This window comes from Apostichopus japonicus, chromosome 7 (genome assembly GCF_037975245.1).
Source record: "Apostichopus japonicus isolate 1M-3 chromosome 7, ASM3797524v1, whole genome shotgun sequence".
Lineage (NCBI taxonomy): Eukaryota > Metazoa > Echinodermata > Holothuroidea > Aspidochirotida > Stichopodidae > Apostichopus > Apostichopus japonicus.
Window position 1 is genome coordinate 20,562,731 of NC_092567.1, and position 16,617 is coordinate 20,579,347.

Below are 16,617 nucleotides of genomic sequence, written 5' to 3' on the forward strand. Positions count from 1 at the left end.
CTTTGCAAAGTAGTTGTATCAGAGATGTTGTGACTATAGTCATGTGGCTATGAGGGAATTTCCCTGTAACAATTTCCGCAACGAAAGTTGTACACCCTTCCCTCTGTACATTTTCGTTTTTACGGGTGACAATGGGTCAATGTCATTCAACACAAAGTGATCTTGAATTGGAAGCCAAAAGCAAAAGTGAAGGTCAGAAAGTTTCAAGATATGAAATGGTAAGCTATGGTTGATGTAAACCTAACCGTATGCTGCACGTCTCGGCCTGCGTCTAAGGAATACGTTCGATAGTAACAATGTATCATGTGTAGGCTACCATAACATTAGGCTTTGACATATCATTACATTCTTTTCATACTCATAGTCATAGGCCTAGCCGAGCCTTAGCAGTAAAACATATATAGGATATAGTGGGAGACTTTGTTTGGGTTTACAGAATTTTAACAGGGCCTGGATTTTGAGGAAATTCACTCAAAGCATGTAATAAATACGGTGGAAAACTTTCTAAATTCTAGGCTAGTTATACTAGTACTACTACTAGTACTAGACGGTGATTTGACAATATCCTATACCATAGTGCTCAAGGCCGAATTCACAGTAAGCTACTCTCAATTTGAGCACAGAAAGGCAAATTATTAACCCCTTCCAACATTACATCTTGTTCTCCTTTCTTCACATATAATGGTTAATTCTATGTAGTGTACATAGGCCTAATATATAGCATACAGAGGCTTCTGTGGATTTGGTATTTCTGGTTTGTGAACTTAGGAAAAGGTGTTTGTTTCTGTTCTTCACTTGGTTCTTAACAACTTTGTTCGTCATGGCTGCACTGCAGTGATGTCGAATGGGTATTAGAGAAAGTAGTCAGATGCTGGGTAAACACTCTTGTCCTTGGATGGGAACATTAAATGGCGGTCCAGGGAGCAGGAATTGGAGCGAATTCACATCCACGGCCTGCCTTGTTATCTTCTGAACACTTATCAAAAAGAGAAGGCATGAAATTAGCCTGTGTTCATCCATGATCTAACACTGATAGGGTCCCAAATAAGCTACTGTAAGGCTTCCTGATTCTTGGGTCTTTAAACTAAACTATACTGTAGACTGAAGCGAGAATATAACATGAGTGTGACTTTGATTTTGTTCAGTATGTATGTTTGTATGTATGTTAGATCCTCCTGCAAGCAGGAACTCACGACAAAGCCATCATTGGCTTATCAAAGCCGCAAGCTGACCGAAGTCAGTCTCTTAGATTCATATTTTAAAGTCCATGATTATGAATTGTTCATTTGTCAACAACTCTGTAACTGGATGACATATACATTAATCTTGGAGTGACTCAAACTCGGGACCTTATGATTGAAAGGCACCGGCATTAACCACTGAGCCAACACAAGGATTTTGAAATTCCATAACAAGTAGGGTGGCCACTAGCATAGTGCTAGCAAAATGGAGTAGACATTAACGACTCAAGCATTTGACAAGATGACATATGTGCTAGGGTTACAAGACATCAGGATTTCCTCGGACATTCCCTCTTTCTACTGACTTAAGGACAGATTTATAATATTGCCTATAAGTATCCAGATTCTAAATTTCTATAACCAAGTCCCCCAAATGTGACCAATTTTGCCATAGAAAATTGCTTATTTAGAAAATTCATGTGGAAGTTATATCAATCAAATATAGGCCTTTAGTGAACAATATTACAATTTGGCAACTTTTTACTAAATATATGGCTGTATTGCTGGCAGCCCCTTAAGTTTAAGTATTATTGACAGTGTTGGCTCGCAAGTTTGTACAGAACCTACGTATGTCTACATATTTGTGACAGCATGGATAGTGTGAAGTAATGCATCTCAATGCATAAGAACACCTTTTTGGTTTATGTTACTTGAGCTAACATTTCACGAAAGTCATGGATAAGCAGTGAAAGTTTGTATAGCCTAGAGCACAAAATAAAAATTCAAATTGCCATGAATTTCTACAAATGGCATTCCATCAAATTGTGTTTCTTGTGGAACTAAATTAATTACATGACTAGTTGCTAGGATATATCTTTGTGGCATAATAAAGTATAATTTCAAGTTTTGAATTGGATCATGAAATTTTGTTTCACCCGGGTGCAAGAACCCCTGTATAAGGCTACAAATATGGCACCATTTTGCTTGTAGACTCCCCTTCAAAACCCTTTTCCCCTTCAAATGTGTCAAAGAATTGTCAAATATTTTCATGTACAGATCATCATTTAAATAATAATTTTTCGTTGACTCAAATTTGACAGAACTTTATTTCAAGGCTTTTGAAGCTTTCATTGTCCGTTGGAAGTGAGTTACAGATAAGTTAGAAATGTTTTTACAACTCTGAATTACTGATTCCATAACAGGAGAATAATGAAGCATAACCATGGCAACAGAAGTAGCTCCTTCCACTGATAGTGGGAATGGTAAAGGGGCAGCCAAAACCACGACACCACAAGGTTTTTCTCATTTATTGGTTGAGTTTGAATCACAAGATGAACTACTAAAGCCGATCAAACACTCAGCTAGAATTAAGGTAACTTATTGCCATTATATTAATGTAATTATTTGTAATTAATGTAATCATTAATTAATAATTAATGTATTGTAATTATTAATGTAAAGTCTGTATGGTGTTAAAACAAAACAATTGTTAGAATGAGGAATGTTGGCAGAGAAGATTCAATGGTTTTAGTACATGGAGATTGTGCGTCTTTAAGTTTTTACTTCAATTCTGATAACTTTAATTTGTGAACACTTTTCATTGTTTCATGGATATTATGAATTATTAATTTTTAGAACCCTGGGAAAGTGCAGTACTTTTGAAAGCTTTTAGCAATTTTAGCATAGACCTTTTAATAAGTTTGTGACAATGTTAATCACCTTTGAAAGACTTAAAATTAATTTTTAAAACCCTTTAATACAAACAAGCAACAAGATTGTATACATGCCCATAGACTGACAGTGCATCCATTATTAATTACGATTAATTCTTAATATCTTTACCAAAATTGTGGATAGAATCGCAGATTTTAATTTATATTCATTCCTCGATATGAAGATAAATTATTCTAAGTGTAATGTAAGTATTGCAGATAATATCTGGAGAAAGATGAAATACTTCATAGCATTTTTTTTGTAATGAAATATTGCTGTAGTGTTTAGACTATCTTTTGACTTATTTCTGATATAGTAAGATGGGGTAAAAAAAAACCACAGGGTAGTTGGGGTAAAAAAAAACCACCCCCAACTACAAGCCGTGAGAAATAGAAACACATTTTTGTATGGTGTATGTGAAAACCATGGTGCCCAAGTCAATTCTGACATACTTTATTGATTGTTACTATTCTTTTCCATCGGCGTACCGATACTTTTAGCGCCGATTTTTCCAATACTCTAAAAATAGCAAATATTTAAGTTCTGAACACTGTCCTTTAACTTTATCCCGCAAAAATATTAGAACTGATATAGAGGTTTTTGTTTCTTGGTTATGATAACAAGAGGTGTACCTACATGAATCAGTAATGTAATTACCCGCACGATCTGCCAGTTTTCTCGAATGACGTGGGTTTTTTTTACCCAGGGTTTAGTGTCCATTTGGGGTAAAAAAAGACCAGTCCTAATTTCCTCCCAAAAAAGTTTATATTTATCACAGAATGTTAGAATTGCTATATGATTGACACAGGGAGTACATCTATGCTCCTCTAATTTCTACCAATATAATAATTTTCATTTTTATAACTAACTGTTGCCTGTTCTTAACCGAAGTTATTTCTATGTTAGCCTAGTATTATAGCCTAACACAATATATGTCTGCTGTATATGGTTATCTTGTTATTTTTAGAGTCCTAAATTATTCTCTACCCTAAGTCCCAACCCCACAGCTGGATGTGATACTAATATATAAAGTAAAACTCATAAAACATGGTCAATAATGTTTTAGGGGGTATTAAACAGTCTTGATAGAATCTTGCTTAGTCTCGGAAGGTGGGGTTTGTTTCCCGGAGTTTATCGTTTGGCAATAGGTTAATTCATGCAGAACTCGATTAAAAATGCCCAAATAAAGCTTTTCTAAAGTGTGCTGAAAATATTTCTGGTGGTTTTGCACATTTTCTTTGGTAGTATGTTGTTTTAACAGTGTGGACTTTTTTTACCCCAGCAGGGTTTTTTTTTACCCCAAAAATGACTAACAGCCGGGGTAAAAAAAAACCACCCCTTTTCTGGAATTTCTCCTTTACTCATTGTGATTGAAATTTTTATTATGGCTATTTATGAAGGTATTCCCACTTGCCATCTGACAATGCTAAAATATCTACCTAAGCATCTACCTAATGAGTTTTATGTTAAACTTTAAGGAAACGTTTTTTTTTTACCCCGTCTTACTATATGGGAAACAACTTGTTGAACATGTAGGACACATAATGTTTTTATATGACAGAGTTTTATTTGGGACTTGTGAAGTTCGATTAAGTCATCTCTGAGCTGAAATATCAAGTGGATCTATTCTGGTAGATTATCACAAGTATAACTGCAGCCAATTGGTGTAGCATTTTCATCTCATAATAATGCAATCTTCATGTTTTTCTTTTGTTTTGTTTTATTGTTCATTTATTGCAAACAGTACTCGGCCTTGGATATCAGTAAGGAGCATATTGCATTGGGAGCCTCGACTGGCAGTGTTTACATTTTTCAAAGAGACAACTTGAATTACATTTTACAATTATCAGGAAATGTAAGTACGGTTATTTGAGTTATTTATTTTTTGGTGGGTGGGGGGGGGGGAGGGATTGGGTCATTTTCAAATGGTCTATTTAATCAATCTATGGGCTCTGGAAATGAGATTGCTTGAAAGTCACCCAAGGATGATGTAGAATATATTTTTGTGACTGGTACAAGATCAGTTAAAGGTTCCAAAGTATCTTTTGAATTAATCGATAAATCTGAACTTTCTTTCGTTCTGGTCTACAGAATGGGTCAATCTCTAAACTGCTGTTTTCAAGAAGATGTGATAGGCTGGCTGTTGTTACATGGTAAGTAAAAGCACTATAGTGATGGTCTGTATACATATTACTTTAGTGTTTGATATGGTATAGTTTCTCAAACTTACCACTCTGCATGAGACACTGGTAGTTAATTGGGAAACAAAATCTAGAACAAAAGTGCTTTCTTCATACTTCATTTCAAAATTATAGGTCTCTTTGAAATGTTGCCTTTTCATGGTACGGGTTGTAGTCATTTCTTAGTGTTGTAGTCATTTGGTAGCACATGTTGACATCATGTCTTAGTGTTGTAGTCATTTTCATAGTGTTGTAGTCAATCCATAGTGTTGTAGTCAATTACAGTGTTGTAGTCAATTCATAGTGTTGTTAATGTTGTAGTCATATTTGTAGTGTTGTATTCATTTCACAGAGCTGTAGAAATTTTATAGCACTCGTGGTGATTGTCACATAGTGTTATTTTGAAAGTTTCATGGTCACCTTTGTAGTGTATTTTTTTTTCAATTTCTTTATTCCAGTATAAATTTCAAAATTTATAAGGACAAATAATAATGATACACAAAAGACGTAAAATGTTCAATTAGCATGAACAAGTAAGAAATAAGATGGAGGGGATAAGAAGGTTGATAGATTAAAAGGATTACTGTATAACAGATCACATCACGGTGCCATTGTAGTCAAGCACTCCATTGCAGTCCAACTCTCAAAAGTGTCAGTATCTTTCTGTTTATAGGGACAGTCTAATAGTCGTCTGGGAGCTCAACATCAGAGAGCGTAAAAACCCCGTCCAGATTCTGACCAGCACTACTCACAAAGATGCAGGTATAACCTGTCTGGCTTGGGATGAGTCAGGAAACAGAGTATTCGCCGGAGATGAGAGAGGATGGGTAACCATCACTAACGTGGACAGTAAGAAGGTACGATAATTCCCCCTTACTCTCCAACATTTGACCCAGGTGGACCATGTTGTGATTTTCCTCGGTTATAGTCCTAACCCATCTATTCGTAAGGCCTCCTAAAATGACAGATATTGCTTTCTGAGTTGATGATTACATTTGCACATTGACTGGGAGAAAGGTTCACTATCAGATTCCGTTGGAAGCAGTCCTTCAAAAATCTTGTACTGCTTCAATACAAAACACACCATAAAAAGCTTGTCCACCTATTTTTGGATTGGGAACCATATAGCTTAATTATATATGCCTATTTGGAATGTTTCGCTCGCAATGTTCTCTGCAGAATTTCATGGGAATCTTTCTTGTGGTAGAAATATGATTTTCCTCTCTGGTTAAATGATATAAATATTGCAGTTAAACAATTTAAGCATTTCCAGCAATAATGACATCATTCTCTCTAATGTTGCCAGATGCAAAATTCATATCTCTGCCATATACCATGGTAGCATGCAGATGTGCTTTTCGATGGCACGATACAGGAAATTTCTGGCAATTTTGTCGATTTCAAAGCAATTATCTTCAGCCACGATAATATCCTCATTATTGTAGTGCATATATTTTTCTCCGATAATCAAAGAAGATTTTGAATGACATTCTAGCTAGATTTCGTGTTCCGAACTTCTTTTCTTCTTCATCTTTACCCGTACAGCCGTCTGGACTCTTTAAACTTCTCTCGCAGGTCATCCTCAAGGCAGACTCCCAAATCGTTCAACTAGATTTTGTCAATGACGACCTCTTGGTTTCAACTCTTACCCGTATCCATGTTTGTTTCACAAAAAGGTTCGAAATATGCTATATTTTACAAGCATACAAAAAAAAAAAAAAAATTAAATTTGAAGACTAAGTTCAATCTAAAAGTTCATACATAGACTCCCATGAATCCTGGGCGGTAAAAATCTCGTCATTTTGCATATTAATATCCTAAGAATGAATAAGTAGATTCGTAACCGGAAATATTTGTAGTAATTTCTTACAAAATGGCTTGAATTTCAATTTTTTGCCAGATGACTTTAGAACACACATGGGGGAAAACTTGCAAGCTTCAAAAAAAGGTTTACCAAAGCCTATTATATGCTCGGCAGAAAATTAACTTGCATGGAAAAAAAAAATGGTGAAATATGTATCGGGCCTAGCATGATATTTTCAACAGGTGAACAGGGAACATGTAATATTTCTGATCTTATATTTGTGATATAATGCAATACTGCCATTCCTGTTCTTTAGGTAGATGCTCATTGCATCTCTGAGACAGTAAGTAACCATGACAATGTGCGAACACTTTATAACCCAACATATCTTTCTTCTGCGTGGTTGTAAATATGATTTCTTAATAGTAACATACAATGTGTAAAAGTAAGTTGGCCTGACGTTTCGATCTTAGCAGGATCTTCTTCAGAGGCTAGAAAAAAAGCTTCTGAAGAAGATCCTGCTAGGATCGAAACGTCAGGCCAACTTACTTTTACACATTCTATTACACAGGCTCTCTAGTGGATAAGCAGTTTGCTAACAGTTTTATTTATTTTGATTTAGTAACATACAAAACGAATCGCTAAAAGGGAAGATATGGAATTTAATACTTTTTTTAACCCTTAATTTAATGCTTTATACTTTCATCTGTTACAGAAAGAAATGTTCAACAATTGGTAAAAAGTTAAGGTAAGATCATATTAATTTTTTGTACGAATTCATTTTTTAACTTCTTTAAGAAGCAAACGAATATAACAAGGGTTAGCAACCGTTCCAAAAATGACGTCTGCAAAAAAGAAGATTGTGAATTAATTGAAAGTGAATCCTCGATCCTGTAAAGATGTTTGAGTTGGATGGAGATAAAAGTCAAGTTAACATGAAAAGTCATAGCAATTAAGCAAATATAGGCCAATAGCTTGAATCTATAGCATTTACAATCTTAACCTACTTTCAAGACACTCAAACAGAGGCCTTTTAATTTGCAACGAAAAAACCCATGACATTCCAACTTATGTTTCTTTTCTGTTTCAAAGTGTTTTAAATAATTTACCATATACTTTGCTTTTGCCATACATGTTTATCCAATTATGCTTCTTCTGCTACCTTTTGAAATTTTCAAAATGATGTAAATCTTCTGTCTTTCTCTATTTGTTTATTAAGGGTGAGGGTGGGGTGGTGGAGGTGATGTGGGAGCGGGGTTGGTTTGTGTAGTTATTGATAGTAATTGTGTACCCTTGCAAGGAATCCTGTGTCACTACTATGGTTCCAAATTCATGTATGGAAACTTGAAAAAAAATCCCAGGAAATCTCATGCTTTTTTTTGCAAGATAATTTGTGATTTTGGTGAAAACTGGCAAATATGTGGTGCCTCACATTTACTACTACAGGATTTTACTTGGCAAATGTGTTGAAATCCCAGAAAATAGGTTAACACAGGATTTTATGAGAGAAATGCAAAGTACAGGATTTTTGTACAGTATGACGTATAATACAGTATTTGTCTTTTTCTGTGTAAATTGTACCTGTGATCGCAGGGGATCATAGGTCAAGGTTCATCCATTTGTTAGGTAAAGATATTTTTCTGTCATGTTCGCATGATTCCAATAAAGAATATGATTATTGCCACTAAATATGCTATAAATTCAAAGTAATGGTCACTTGTGATCTTTAAACTTCAAAGGCATTTTACTTTGATATATTATTCAATTTCCCTAGTTGAATTATATCTGCAACCTGTGTGTGTAATTAAGAGAGTCAAACTTCCCAGAAAGTATTTGTGACAACTTTTAGCAATTTCTATCACCCCTAGCAGTATTGGGCCAATAGTAATGACCTTTGCATAGTAGTATAGGTGTCCATTATTACATTTTCTCTTAACTAAACTTCTCACCTAAATTTCTCTTTGTAAATGTCACATGAGAGAAATAAATTTGAATTGCATTTGATAAATTTTTCCAATTTTCAGGGAAGGATTTTTCGGAGCTTGCTTTTATAGGTCATCAAACGGTGGCCGAGAAGCGGTGGTCTTGTCAGCGAGACCAGGAAGTCGAATCTGGGAGGTACTGAATACTTTTTGACACATCATCAATTATTCGCTAGTATGTTACTTCACTATACTGTAAGACAATGCCACGTCAACCTGCCCACCGTTCATTAGGCGGTAAGACGATTAAAAGAAAGAATTGTAAATAACTGAATGAGTCAGTCAATCAGTGAGTGAGTCAGTCAGTTTATAGTGAAATAAGTTGAACGAAATATATGATGCAGAAAAAGCAAGAATATCCAGAAAGAAAGCACACTTTAGCCAATGATACAGGCTATCCCCTTCTGCTTGCCACTGCTGAGGGAATATTTTAAGAAAAGTGCAACAAAACCCTTGATATATATGCAAATGATTCACCAACTGTAAGAAACAGCAAATTTTAGACTTCACAAAATACTGATGGGAAATGATGGCTGATGCATCTGCTTGAGAACTTGCAAAAATAGAATATTAATACCACCATTTTGCATAAACCACAGAAGCTTTCCAATGAATGATAGTGTTAGCTAAGGAGTGTTAGCTCAGTGGTTAACGCCGGTGCCTTTCAATCATAAGGTCCCAAGTTCGAGTCACTCCAAGAGTAATGTATGTCATCCAGTTACAGAGTTGTTGACAATTAACAATTCATAATCATGGACGTTAAAGATGAACCTAAGAGACAGACTTCGGTCAGCTTGCGGCTTTGATAAGCCAATGATGGCTTCTTCGCTAGTTCCTGCTTGCAGGAGGATCTAAATACATACATAGTGACTTTTCTGGCAGTGGCTTTTATTTCAGATCCAGTGTTGTAATAGGCAGTCTAGAGTTTTATGGATGTCTATTGATGGTACAACTGCTTATTTTTTCTAGAGACAAGCAATGTCTTTTTGCAAAGCTTAGATCCTTAGATATATGGTTTTGTTGGAATGACAGTGTTGAGGGGAAAATGTAGGAAAACATACCTGATATGTTTATGGTTAATTTTTAATAAAAAAGAAAGTGTAATCTATACCTACTTCCTATTCAACAGGCCAATACTAATGGAGAAGTTCTTAAAACTCACCAGTTTAAGAAACTGCTAGCCGTTCCACCATTACCTGTGGTGTCCCTTCAGTGAGTATTGTTTTCAATTGTCATAAATAATGTGATGATTATGCTTGTTCTGTTAGTTAAATTATCATATCTCAGGATTTATTAAATTTTGTCCAATTTTCCACTTTGCTTTTTGCATGTGAATAATGACTTGCACAAAGAGATTGGTTGGACAACAAAAGAAAGTGAAATTTTTATTTTTTAGTTTGATAAGTTTTTAACTCATTTCGGTACAAAAAAATTGGTAAAAATTCCAGTTTGGGATAAGGGTAATATTTACTTTCAGACATATTTGCTGCCTCATTTTAATTTCTAGTGTAATAAAGGCAAGTAAAAGCTTACCAACTTTGACATATTAATGAATTTAATTACAGTTGTTTACTGCCTTAACCCTAAAAATGGAATCACCCATCATTATAAGGTATCTTTATTTGTGGATGTGAAATTTAGTTGACCAGAGGAAGCATTGGTAAAGTGGTCAGAAATTTGCAAACCAAATGCCAAAAAGGTCGCTGCAAGTTACTTGTCTGCATGGGCAGTGTGTTCAATATGATTAGTTATTACCCTAACCTACAATGGCATCTTCCATCTGCATATAGATTCTTCACTTGCAAAGGTAAAATTGAGTTGATTTGAAGAAACTTTGCCATTGGTAAATAAATCCCAAAATTGCATGGCAACCAAAGACTAGCAGTTTTAAGAGCTTGTATTGAATTTTATTTTAATGTTAATAGAAAAAGCTGCATGATTTAGGGATTATGTCTGCTGACCAATTAGGTCTATTGTGTGAAACTGCAGAGCTCACAAGACTACATCCTATGCAGCCTGGCTGCATGATGCTGCAATATGGCTACAGGATGTTGCAATATGGCTGCAGGATGTTGCAGCCCCCTCAGTATGCTACTTTTGAGGTAGCATACGCCCATTAAAAGCCCCATTGACTTACACACTAAATCACAAAAGTAATGTGGTCTATAAGTCTAGATAGAAGTTTTCACTAGCTAAATGCTACCCATCACCGGATAGCTGACAAGTTGGCCTTTCATGGCATCATCAATTTTCTGTATCATGACCATGTAGAATTTTTTTGCTATCCGAACCGGAAGTTTTCGTCACTTGTAAACAAACCTCTTCACTCAGTGGTAAACAATTTTTCCTATGCTGCTCCTGGGAGGCCTAAATGGGTCTAAAATTGCCTCAATTGACCCAATTTTCTCAACACATGTACTTCCATTCATGCTTTTCAACATGCAAGCCACAAAAAAGCTAGATCATGATTGGTAACAGGTCAAAAAAGATGTTCTCCTGCTGCGTTTTGGCACTTTTCCTGAAGGAGAACAATCGAGCGGATGGATATAGACTCTAATAGGAGTATGCCACGTTTGACACAGTGCTTTAGTATAAACCGAACCTAAAATGGAATCGCCCATCTTTCTGCAGTATCTTCATCGGTGGATTTAAAACTGAGTTTGTCAATGGAAGTGTTATTGAAATAACCAGAAACTGGTGATAAAACACCCCCATCAACTGTTGCTAGGTACTTGCCTGCAGGGGAAGTTTTATTGAATATTATTAGTTATTACCCTAATCTAAAAATGGAATAGCCCATCTTTCTGTAGTGTCTTCATTTCTAGAGGTGAAATCAATTTGAGCTGTGGAATTTTCAGATCAACACCAGTATCAGTTTTAATATTAAATGGATATTCTGTCAGTGCAGACATTGGTTTTGTCCTTAGATATATTTTGTATTTAATTTGTGTCCTTAATTTAGTGACAATAGTTCAGTAATATTTCAAATATATTGTTTATCTTTTACAGGTCAAAATTTCCAAGATTTCTTCCTGAATTTCCTCGTACAGCTCAGTCTCTGATTTTCTCCAAACTTTGGATGATTAGGTTTGTATGGAACTTTAATTTGAGCAACAAATGATATCAAAAAGATAGTTAATTAAGAAACTTACTTTGACTTTTTTTCCTCATCGTGCAATGGCCACATCTATATTTTGTATATCAACAATGGAAAGAGCTATGAGTCAATGCACTTCATCGTTACAAACTGATTAATTATATTTGTTAAATATCGGAATTTGTTATCTCATTAAAGAGTATTAATGATGCATTTTGCCAAGGAGAAGATCAAATACTGTTCAATTAATGTAAATTATGTTTTCAGTTCACATTAATGTTTTTTGTCTTTTTGTAGTTGAATGAATGATTAGTACTTGTATCATAAAAGTCTGCAGTGTTCAATAATAAAAAAGTAATATGCAAATGTGCTGAAAATTCTAGTTTTATTAGGTTTAACCTTTGACCCCCAATATATCATGCTTGTTACAGACTGAATCTGAAATACTGTAATTCCTAAAACAAGCCATGTGATTGTTCGTTAATATTATTCATATCTTTACTGAATAACAGTTTAAACTAAAAAAAAAAAAATCAATAAAAATCTGTAATGCAATTAACATGAGTTTATTTATTTTTTTGAATTGTATCTGCTTTATATTTCAGTGTAAAAAATCACTGATTTATTTGTCATGAATGTTAAAGATTTGTTCTCATATTTTATTCCTCCAAACAGTGACCATTTTATACTAGCTCTGGCTTCTAGTGGTATATACATTCTTGATCTAGAAAATGTTCAGGTCATCCTTTGGACGGATTCGATAAAAGGTAACGGGCCAAACTGTAAGAATAAGTTTAAAGGCATTGAAGACTCGCCCCAAACCGCGTGCCGCTCTGTGAAAAAGTTAACTTTCCGTTGCTTGCAAGTGAAGTTATTCTATTGTCGCTACAAAATGCAGACAGTAATGAAACATGATACCTTGTTATCTTTAGCTGGTACGGAGATGTCCATCACTGTATCGTTTGTACACTGTGCTGTGGGTATTGACCGCAGCTGAATGTATTGACTGTACACTAGTGTCTAATTACCGACTGTAGCAAGCTGTGTGTGTATTTTCTGGGATGGAATGTGGTGTCTATAACACTTCTGTTACACCTCATTCGAAACTTTGGTCAGATTACTGACATTGGAAGTTTCTTTTTGCGCAAGTCTTCACACCCTTTAAGGGAGCAATCATTTCATTCTCTCTGATTGTGCTTGCCTCTTTGCTTCATCAAATGAAAACAGAAACAAATATGTCGAATAGGAAGATGTATCAGACATGTTACTTCAGAGAAATATAAAAAAAATGAGAAAATGAAAATGAGACAATGTGAAGGAAAAAATATCTGTGTGAGGGTGAAGATGTGTGGGAGAAAGATCGCTTCCTCTTTTGATGTTGAGACCATGAGTGGTGTAATTTCAGGGGGGTAGGAGCCGGGGGCCACTAGGGGCACGTGCCCCCACTTTTTCCAAATAGCAAATGTGCCCTACTGGCAAATAAAATATGACCCTTTGATGAAGGACTGTCTTTTGGATATCTTAAGCCTTTGTTAATTTTAATATTTTATTTTAATTATTTATTTTTAGTCCGTACATGCTATTTTTAAAATGGCATCCCATATCTTTTTGTAGCACGGTTATTAATAAACAATCTCAATAAATAGAATTGATAGCATACTAACACATCATATATATTTAAGTGATATGGCCGGTGTGTATCGGTTTATAGCATAACGAGTGGTGGTTTTGGAATGAGAAAGTGCCCCTCTGATGTTGTGCCCCCCCCCCCACACTTTTGGAAGCTCCTTATACCGTCCTGTGTAAAGGCACTGCTATGATGCGGGCGAACTGTCTCAGAGCCATCACTTGAAACCTATATCATGTTAGACAACGCGTTGTTCTGAAGGTTGCATTTACCATCTTTATAATCTCCCCTCTGAAGATTAGCATTTACCAATACAGCCTTTCTATAGTAGAAAAGTAGTTTATTAAAAGAAAAAAATCTTTCTCATGTTAGTATCAAATCTAAGACATTTCGAGATTAAATTAGATTGCAAATATTTTCATTCCAACACTTTATAAATAATAATGCTCTCATTTCTAGAGAAATGCCATCAGAAGTTCTGTAGTAGAAAAGTAGTTTATTAAAGAAAACAAAATCTCCCTCCTGTCGGTATCGAATAGAAGATATTTCGAGCTTAAATTAGATTGCAAATATTTTCATTCAAACACTTTGTAAATAATAATGCTCTCATTTCTTTCTTCTTGCAGATGTTCTAAGCGTGTCTCTGTTCAGAAAGGACATTTACTGTCTTCATTCCGATCAACAAATTCGCAAGTATAGCCTCTGTGGCATCGCCAGGTGCGCTGCAAAATTGTTTCGTAGAAATAGAGTGACGGAAAGTTTACAGATATGTTTAACTTTCCAGACTTGTATCAAGAGAAAAATTTCTAGGACTCATTTGTCTGTACAGAGTATGAGAAACATGTTGCAAAGACTCGAAGAATCAAACGAACCGGAGGATTCGGTGAAGTTGTTCAGAGAAATGTTGTCCGAGCTGGAGCTGACACAAGGAGACACCGTTTCCATGGCGAGTAGCCATGGTAGCAATGATTCTGGAGATGTCGTAAGGCTGGAATCGGGCATACACGTAATACGGAGGCGAAACGAAAGCGAGAATTCGGACGAAGGGCACATACCTTTGACGGGAGCGGAGAGTTGCAATCAGGGTCAGGACTTAGAAAGAGCTGCCGGCGAGGATATTTCTGGAGTAGTCGTTTCAGAATTTGGTGCTAATGATGAGGACGAGATGGATGGAGATCCAGTGATGACTACAGATGCTGTTCACAAAGTGGAAGATGAGAGGCCACCAGAAGCCGGACATCAAGACACAGAAGATGTGGATCGAACAGTTACTAACGTGCTGCTGTCTTTGAAAAGTCAAAGTTCAAAGCCTTCGGTAGAAGTCATAGGACAGAGGTCACCAGAGGTCATAGGACAGAGGTCACCAGAGGTCAGAAACGACATGGAAATGAAGCATGACGGTACCGATGATGTAGATAAAGTCACGGATAGTGAAACAGTGCCTTCGAAAGGTCAGACTTCAGGTCATACAACAAAAATGAAGGGCCAAAGGTCACCAGAGGTCAGCAGTGACACAAACGCGACACGTGAAAATGCAGATCCAGCGTTAGCAGACGAAACTGCCGATAATGGGGTATCGTCGTCGAAAGTTTGTACCACCCAGGAGGAAGAGTTGAGGGGTCTCGCAAGAGGGGAAAGTATCGGTAGTTGTGCTAGTCATGTCAAACATGAAAAGAATGGAGAGATAAACTGTAACGTCACTCGAAATACAGAGAATGTTACCGATGACAAGGCCGACATTCCGTCCGATGAGAAAGAAGAGAAGGAAAAGTTGATAAAGCAAGACCCATCAGATAACTCGGCAGATGATAATTCTTGTCCGGACTCTTTGCTGCAAACGGACAAACCGATTTGTGAGAGAGACGGTTCCTCTACGTTCGATTTGCATAACCCGCAAGAAACAGAATCACAAGGGATTCTTGAAACGACTGCTATACAGCACGAACACAATGTCACGCCAGAGGAATTAAGTCCGGAAGGTGATTTGTCTACCAAGCAGACATCCTCGCGTGATGGTAGAGATCCACATGCCGGCATGGACTCCACAAAAGCTGTGAAAAACATTTTTCGCTCCGGTGCAATCTACGACGAGAAAATTGTAAATTGTGAGGAAAATATGCTCCGTCCAAGATCAGAAAGTTTAGCCTCCGAACCAGCAGAGAACGGTGATAAAGGCGAAGTGGCAGCGGTCGGTACGGATTTGAAGAGGGACGAGACCATCTTGAGGACGGACGTTGCCGGGGGAACAGACGTCGCTATGGGAGAGATCGAGAGGCAGCGAGATGATGAAGATGTGTTCATCTCAGAGCCCGCTCAAGTACCACAAGAGTCGACTCCAGATGTGGTTCCTGTAGACAGTCCTGTCCGGGAGCAGGATGTCCTGTCGTCCAGTGGGAAGGACACAAAAGCGGTGGTTTTGAAGGAGAAAAGAAAAAAGCTGAAGAAATCAAGAAGGGAGTCAAGGATTGTTGAAATTGGTAAGTGAATGGAAACCATGAGCAAATGTTCAACCTTTTTTCATCTTCTTTCATCTTTTACACTCACTGTTCACAACATCATTTGTTTACTGTGTTAGGTACCAGTACAGTGTTATAACTTTCTGGTATAATGTCATTCTAGTTAAATCCAAATTTAAAACCATATATTTATAAAGCGCTATTCATGATCAAAGAATCTTCGAATGCGCTGTATAACAGTAAGAATGTGAAACAAAAATCCCTAATAGACAGTACGAAATAGGAGGTATGCTGAAACTTTTCATTTAACCTGTTTGTTTTCATTTAACCTGCGATTTAAGTTTACCTGTAAAAAGAATCCACAGATTAAGATTCTTTAATATCGTTAGGTAAATCGTTCCACCATTTTGGGTCCATAACACTAAAGGACTGTGCTGCAAATGTCTTGCTTCTTGTGAATGGAACTTAATATGGGTCGATAGATATTGTTGGATTTCATGTCCTGGTTACTTCTTGGCAAATTCCACCTAGAGTTTGCTCTGATAGTCTAGTGCGTTTTTGTTCAGCTAATTTTACA

General features: G+C 36.4%; 1 protein-coding gene across 1 annotated transcript in view; it reads left to right on the top strand.

Moving 5' to 3' along the window:
* Window positions 1-47: 47 nt before the first annotated feature.
* LOC139969691 (uncharacterized) overlaps window positions 48-16,617 on the top strand; it is a 33,528-nt gene continuing 16,958 nt past the window's right edge. The window contains exons 1-12 of the mRNA XM_071974839.1: window positions 48-218; window positions 2,384-2,553; window positions 4,639-4,749; window positions 4,986-5,047; window positions 5,748-5,931; window positions 6,620-6,750; window positions 7,594-7,626; window positions 8,903-8,996; window positions 9,990-10,072; window positions 11,870-11,947; window positions 12,633-12,724; window positions 14,211-16,061. Of these exons, the coding sequence (XP_071830940.1) occupies window positions 2,404-2,553; window positions 4,639-4,749; window positions 4,986-5,047; window positions 5,748-5,931; window positions 6,620-6,750; window positions 7,594-7,626; window positions 8,903-8,996; window positions 9,990-10,072; window positions 11,870-11,947; window positions 12,633-12,724; window positions 14,211-16,061 (2,869 nt within the window). The 5' untranslated portion in view covers window positions 48-218; window positions 2,384-2,403. The remainder of the gene's footprint in view (window positions 219-2,383; window positions 2,554-4,638; window positions 4,750-4,985; window positions 5,048-5,747; window positions 5,932-6,619; window positions 6,751-7,593; window positions 7,627-8,902; window positions 8,997-9,989; window positions 10,073-11,869; window positions 11,948-12,632; window positions 12,725-14,210; window positions 16,062-16,617) is intronic.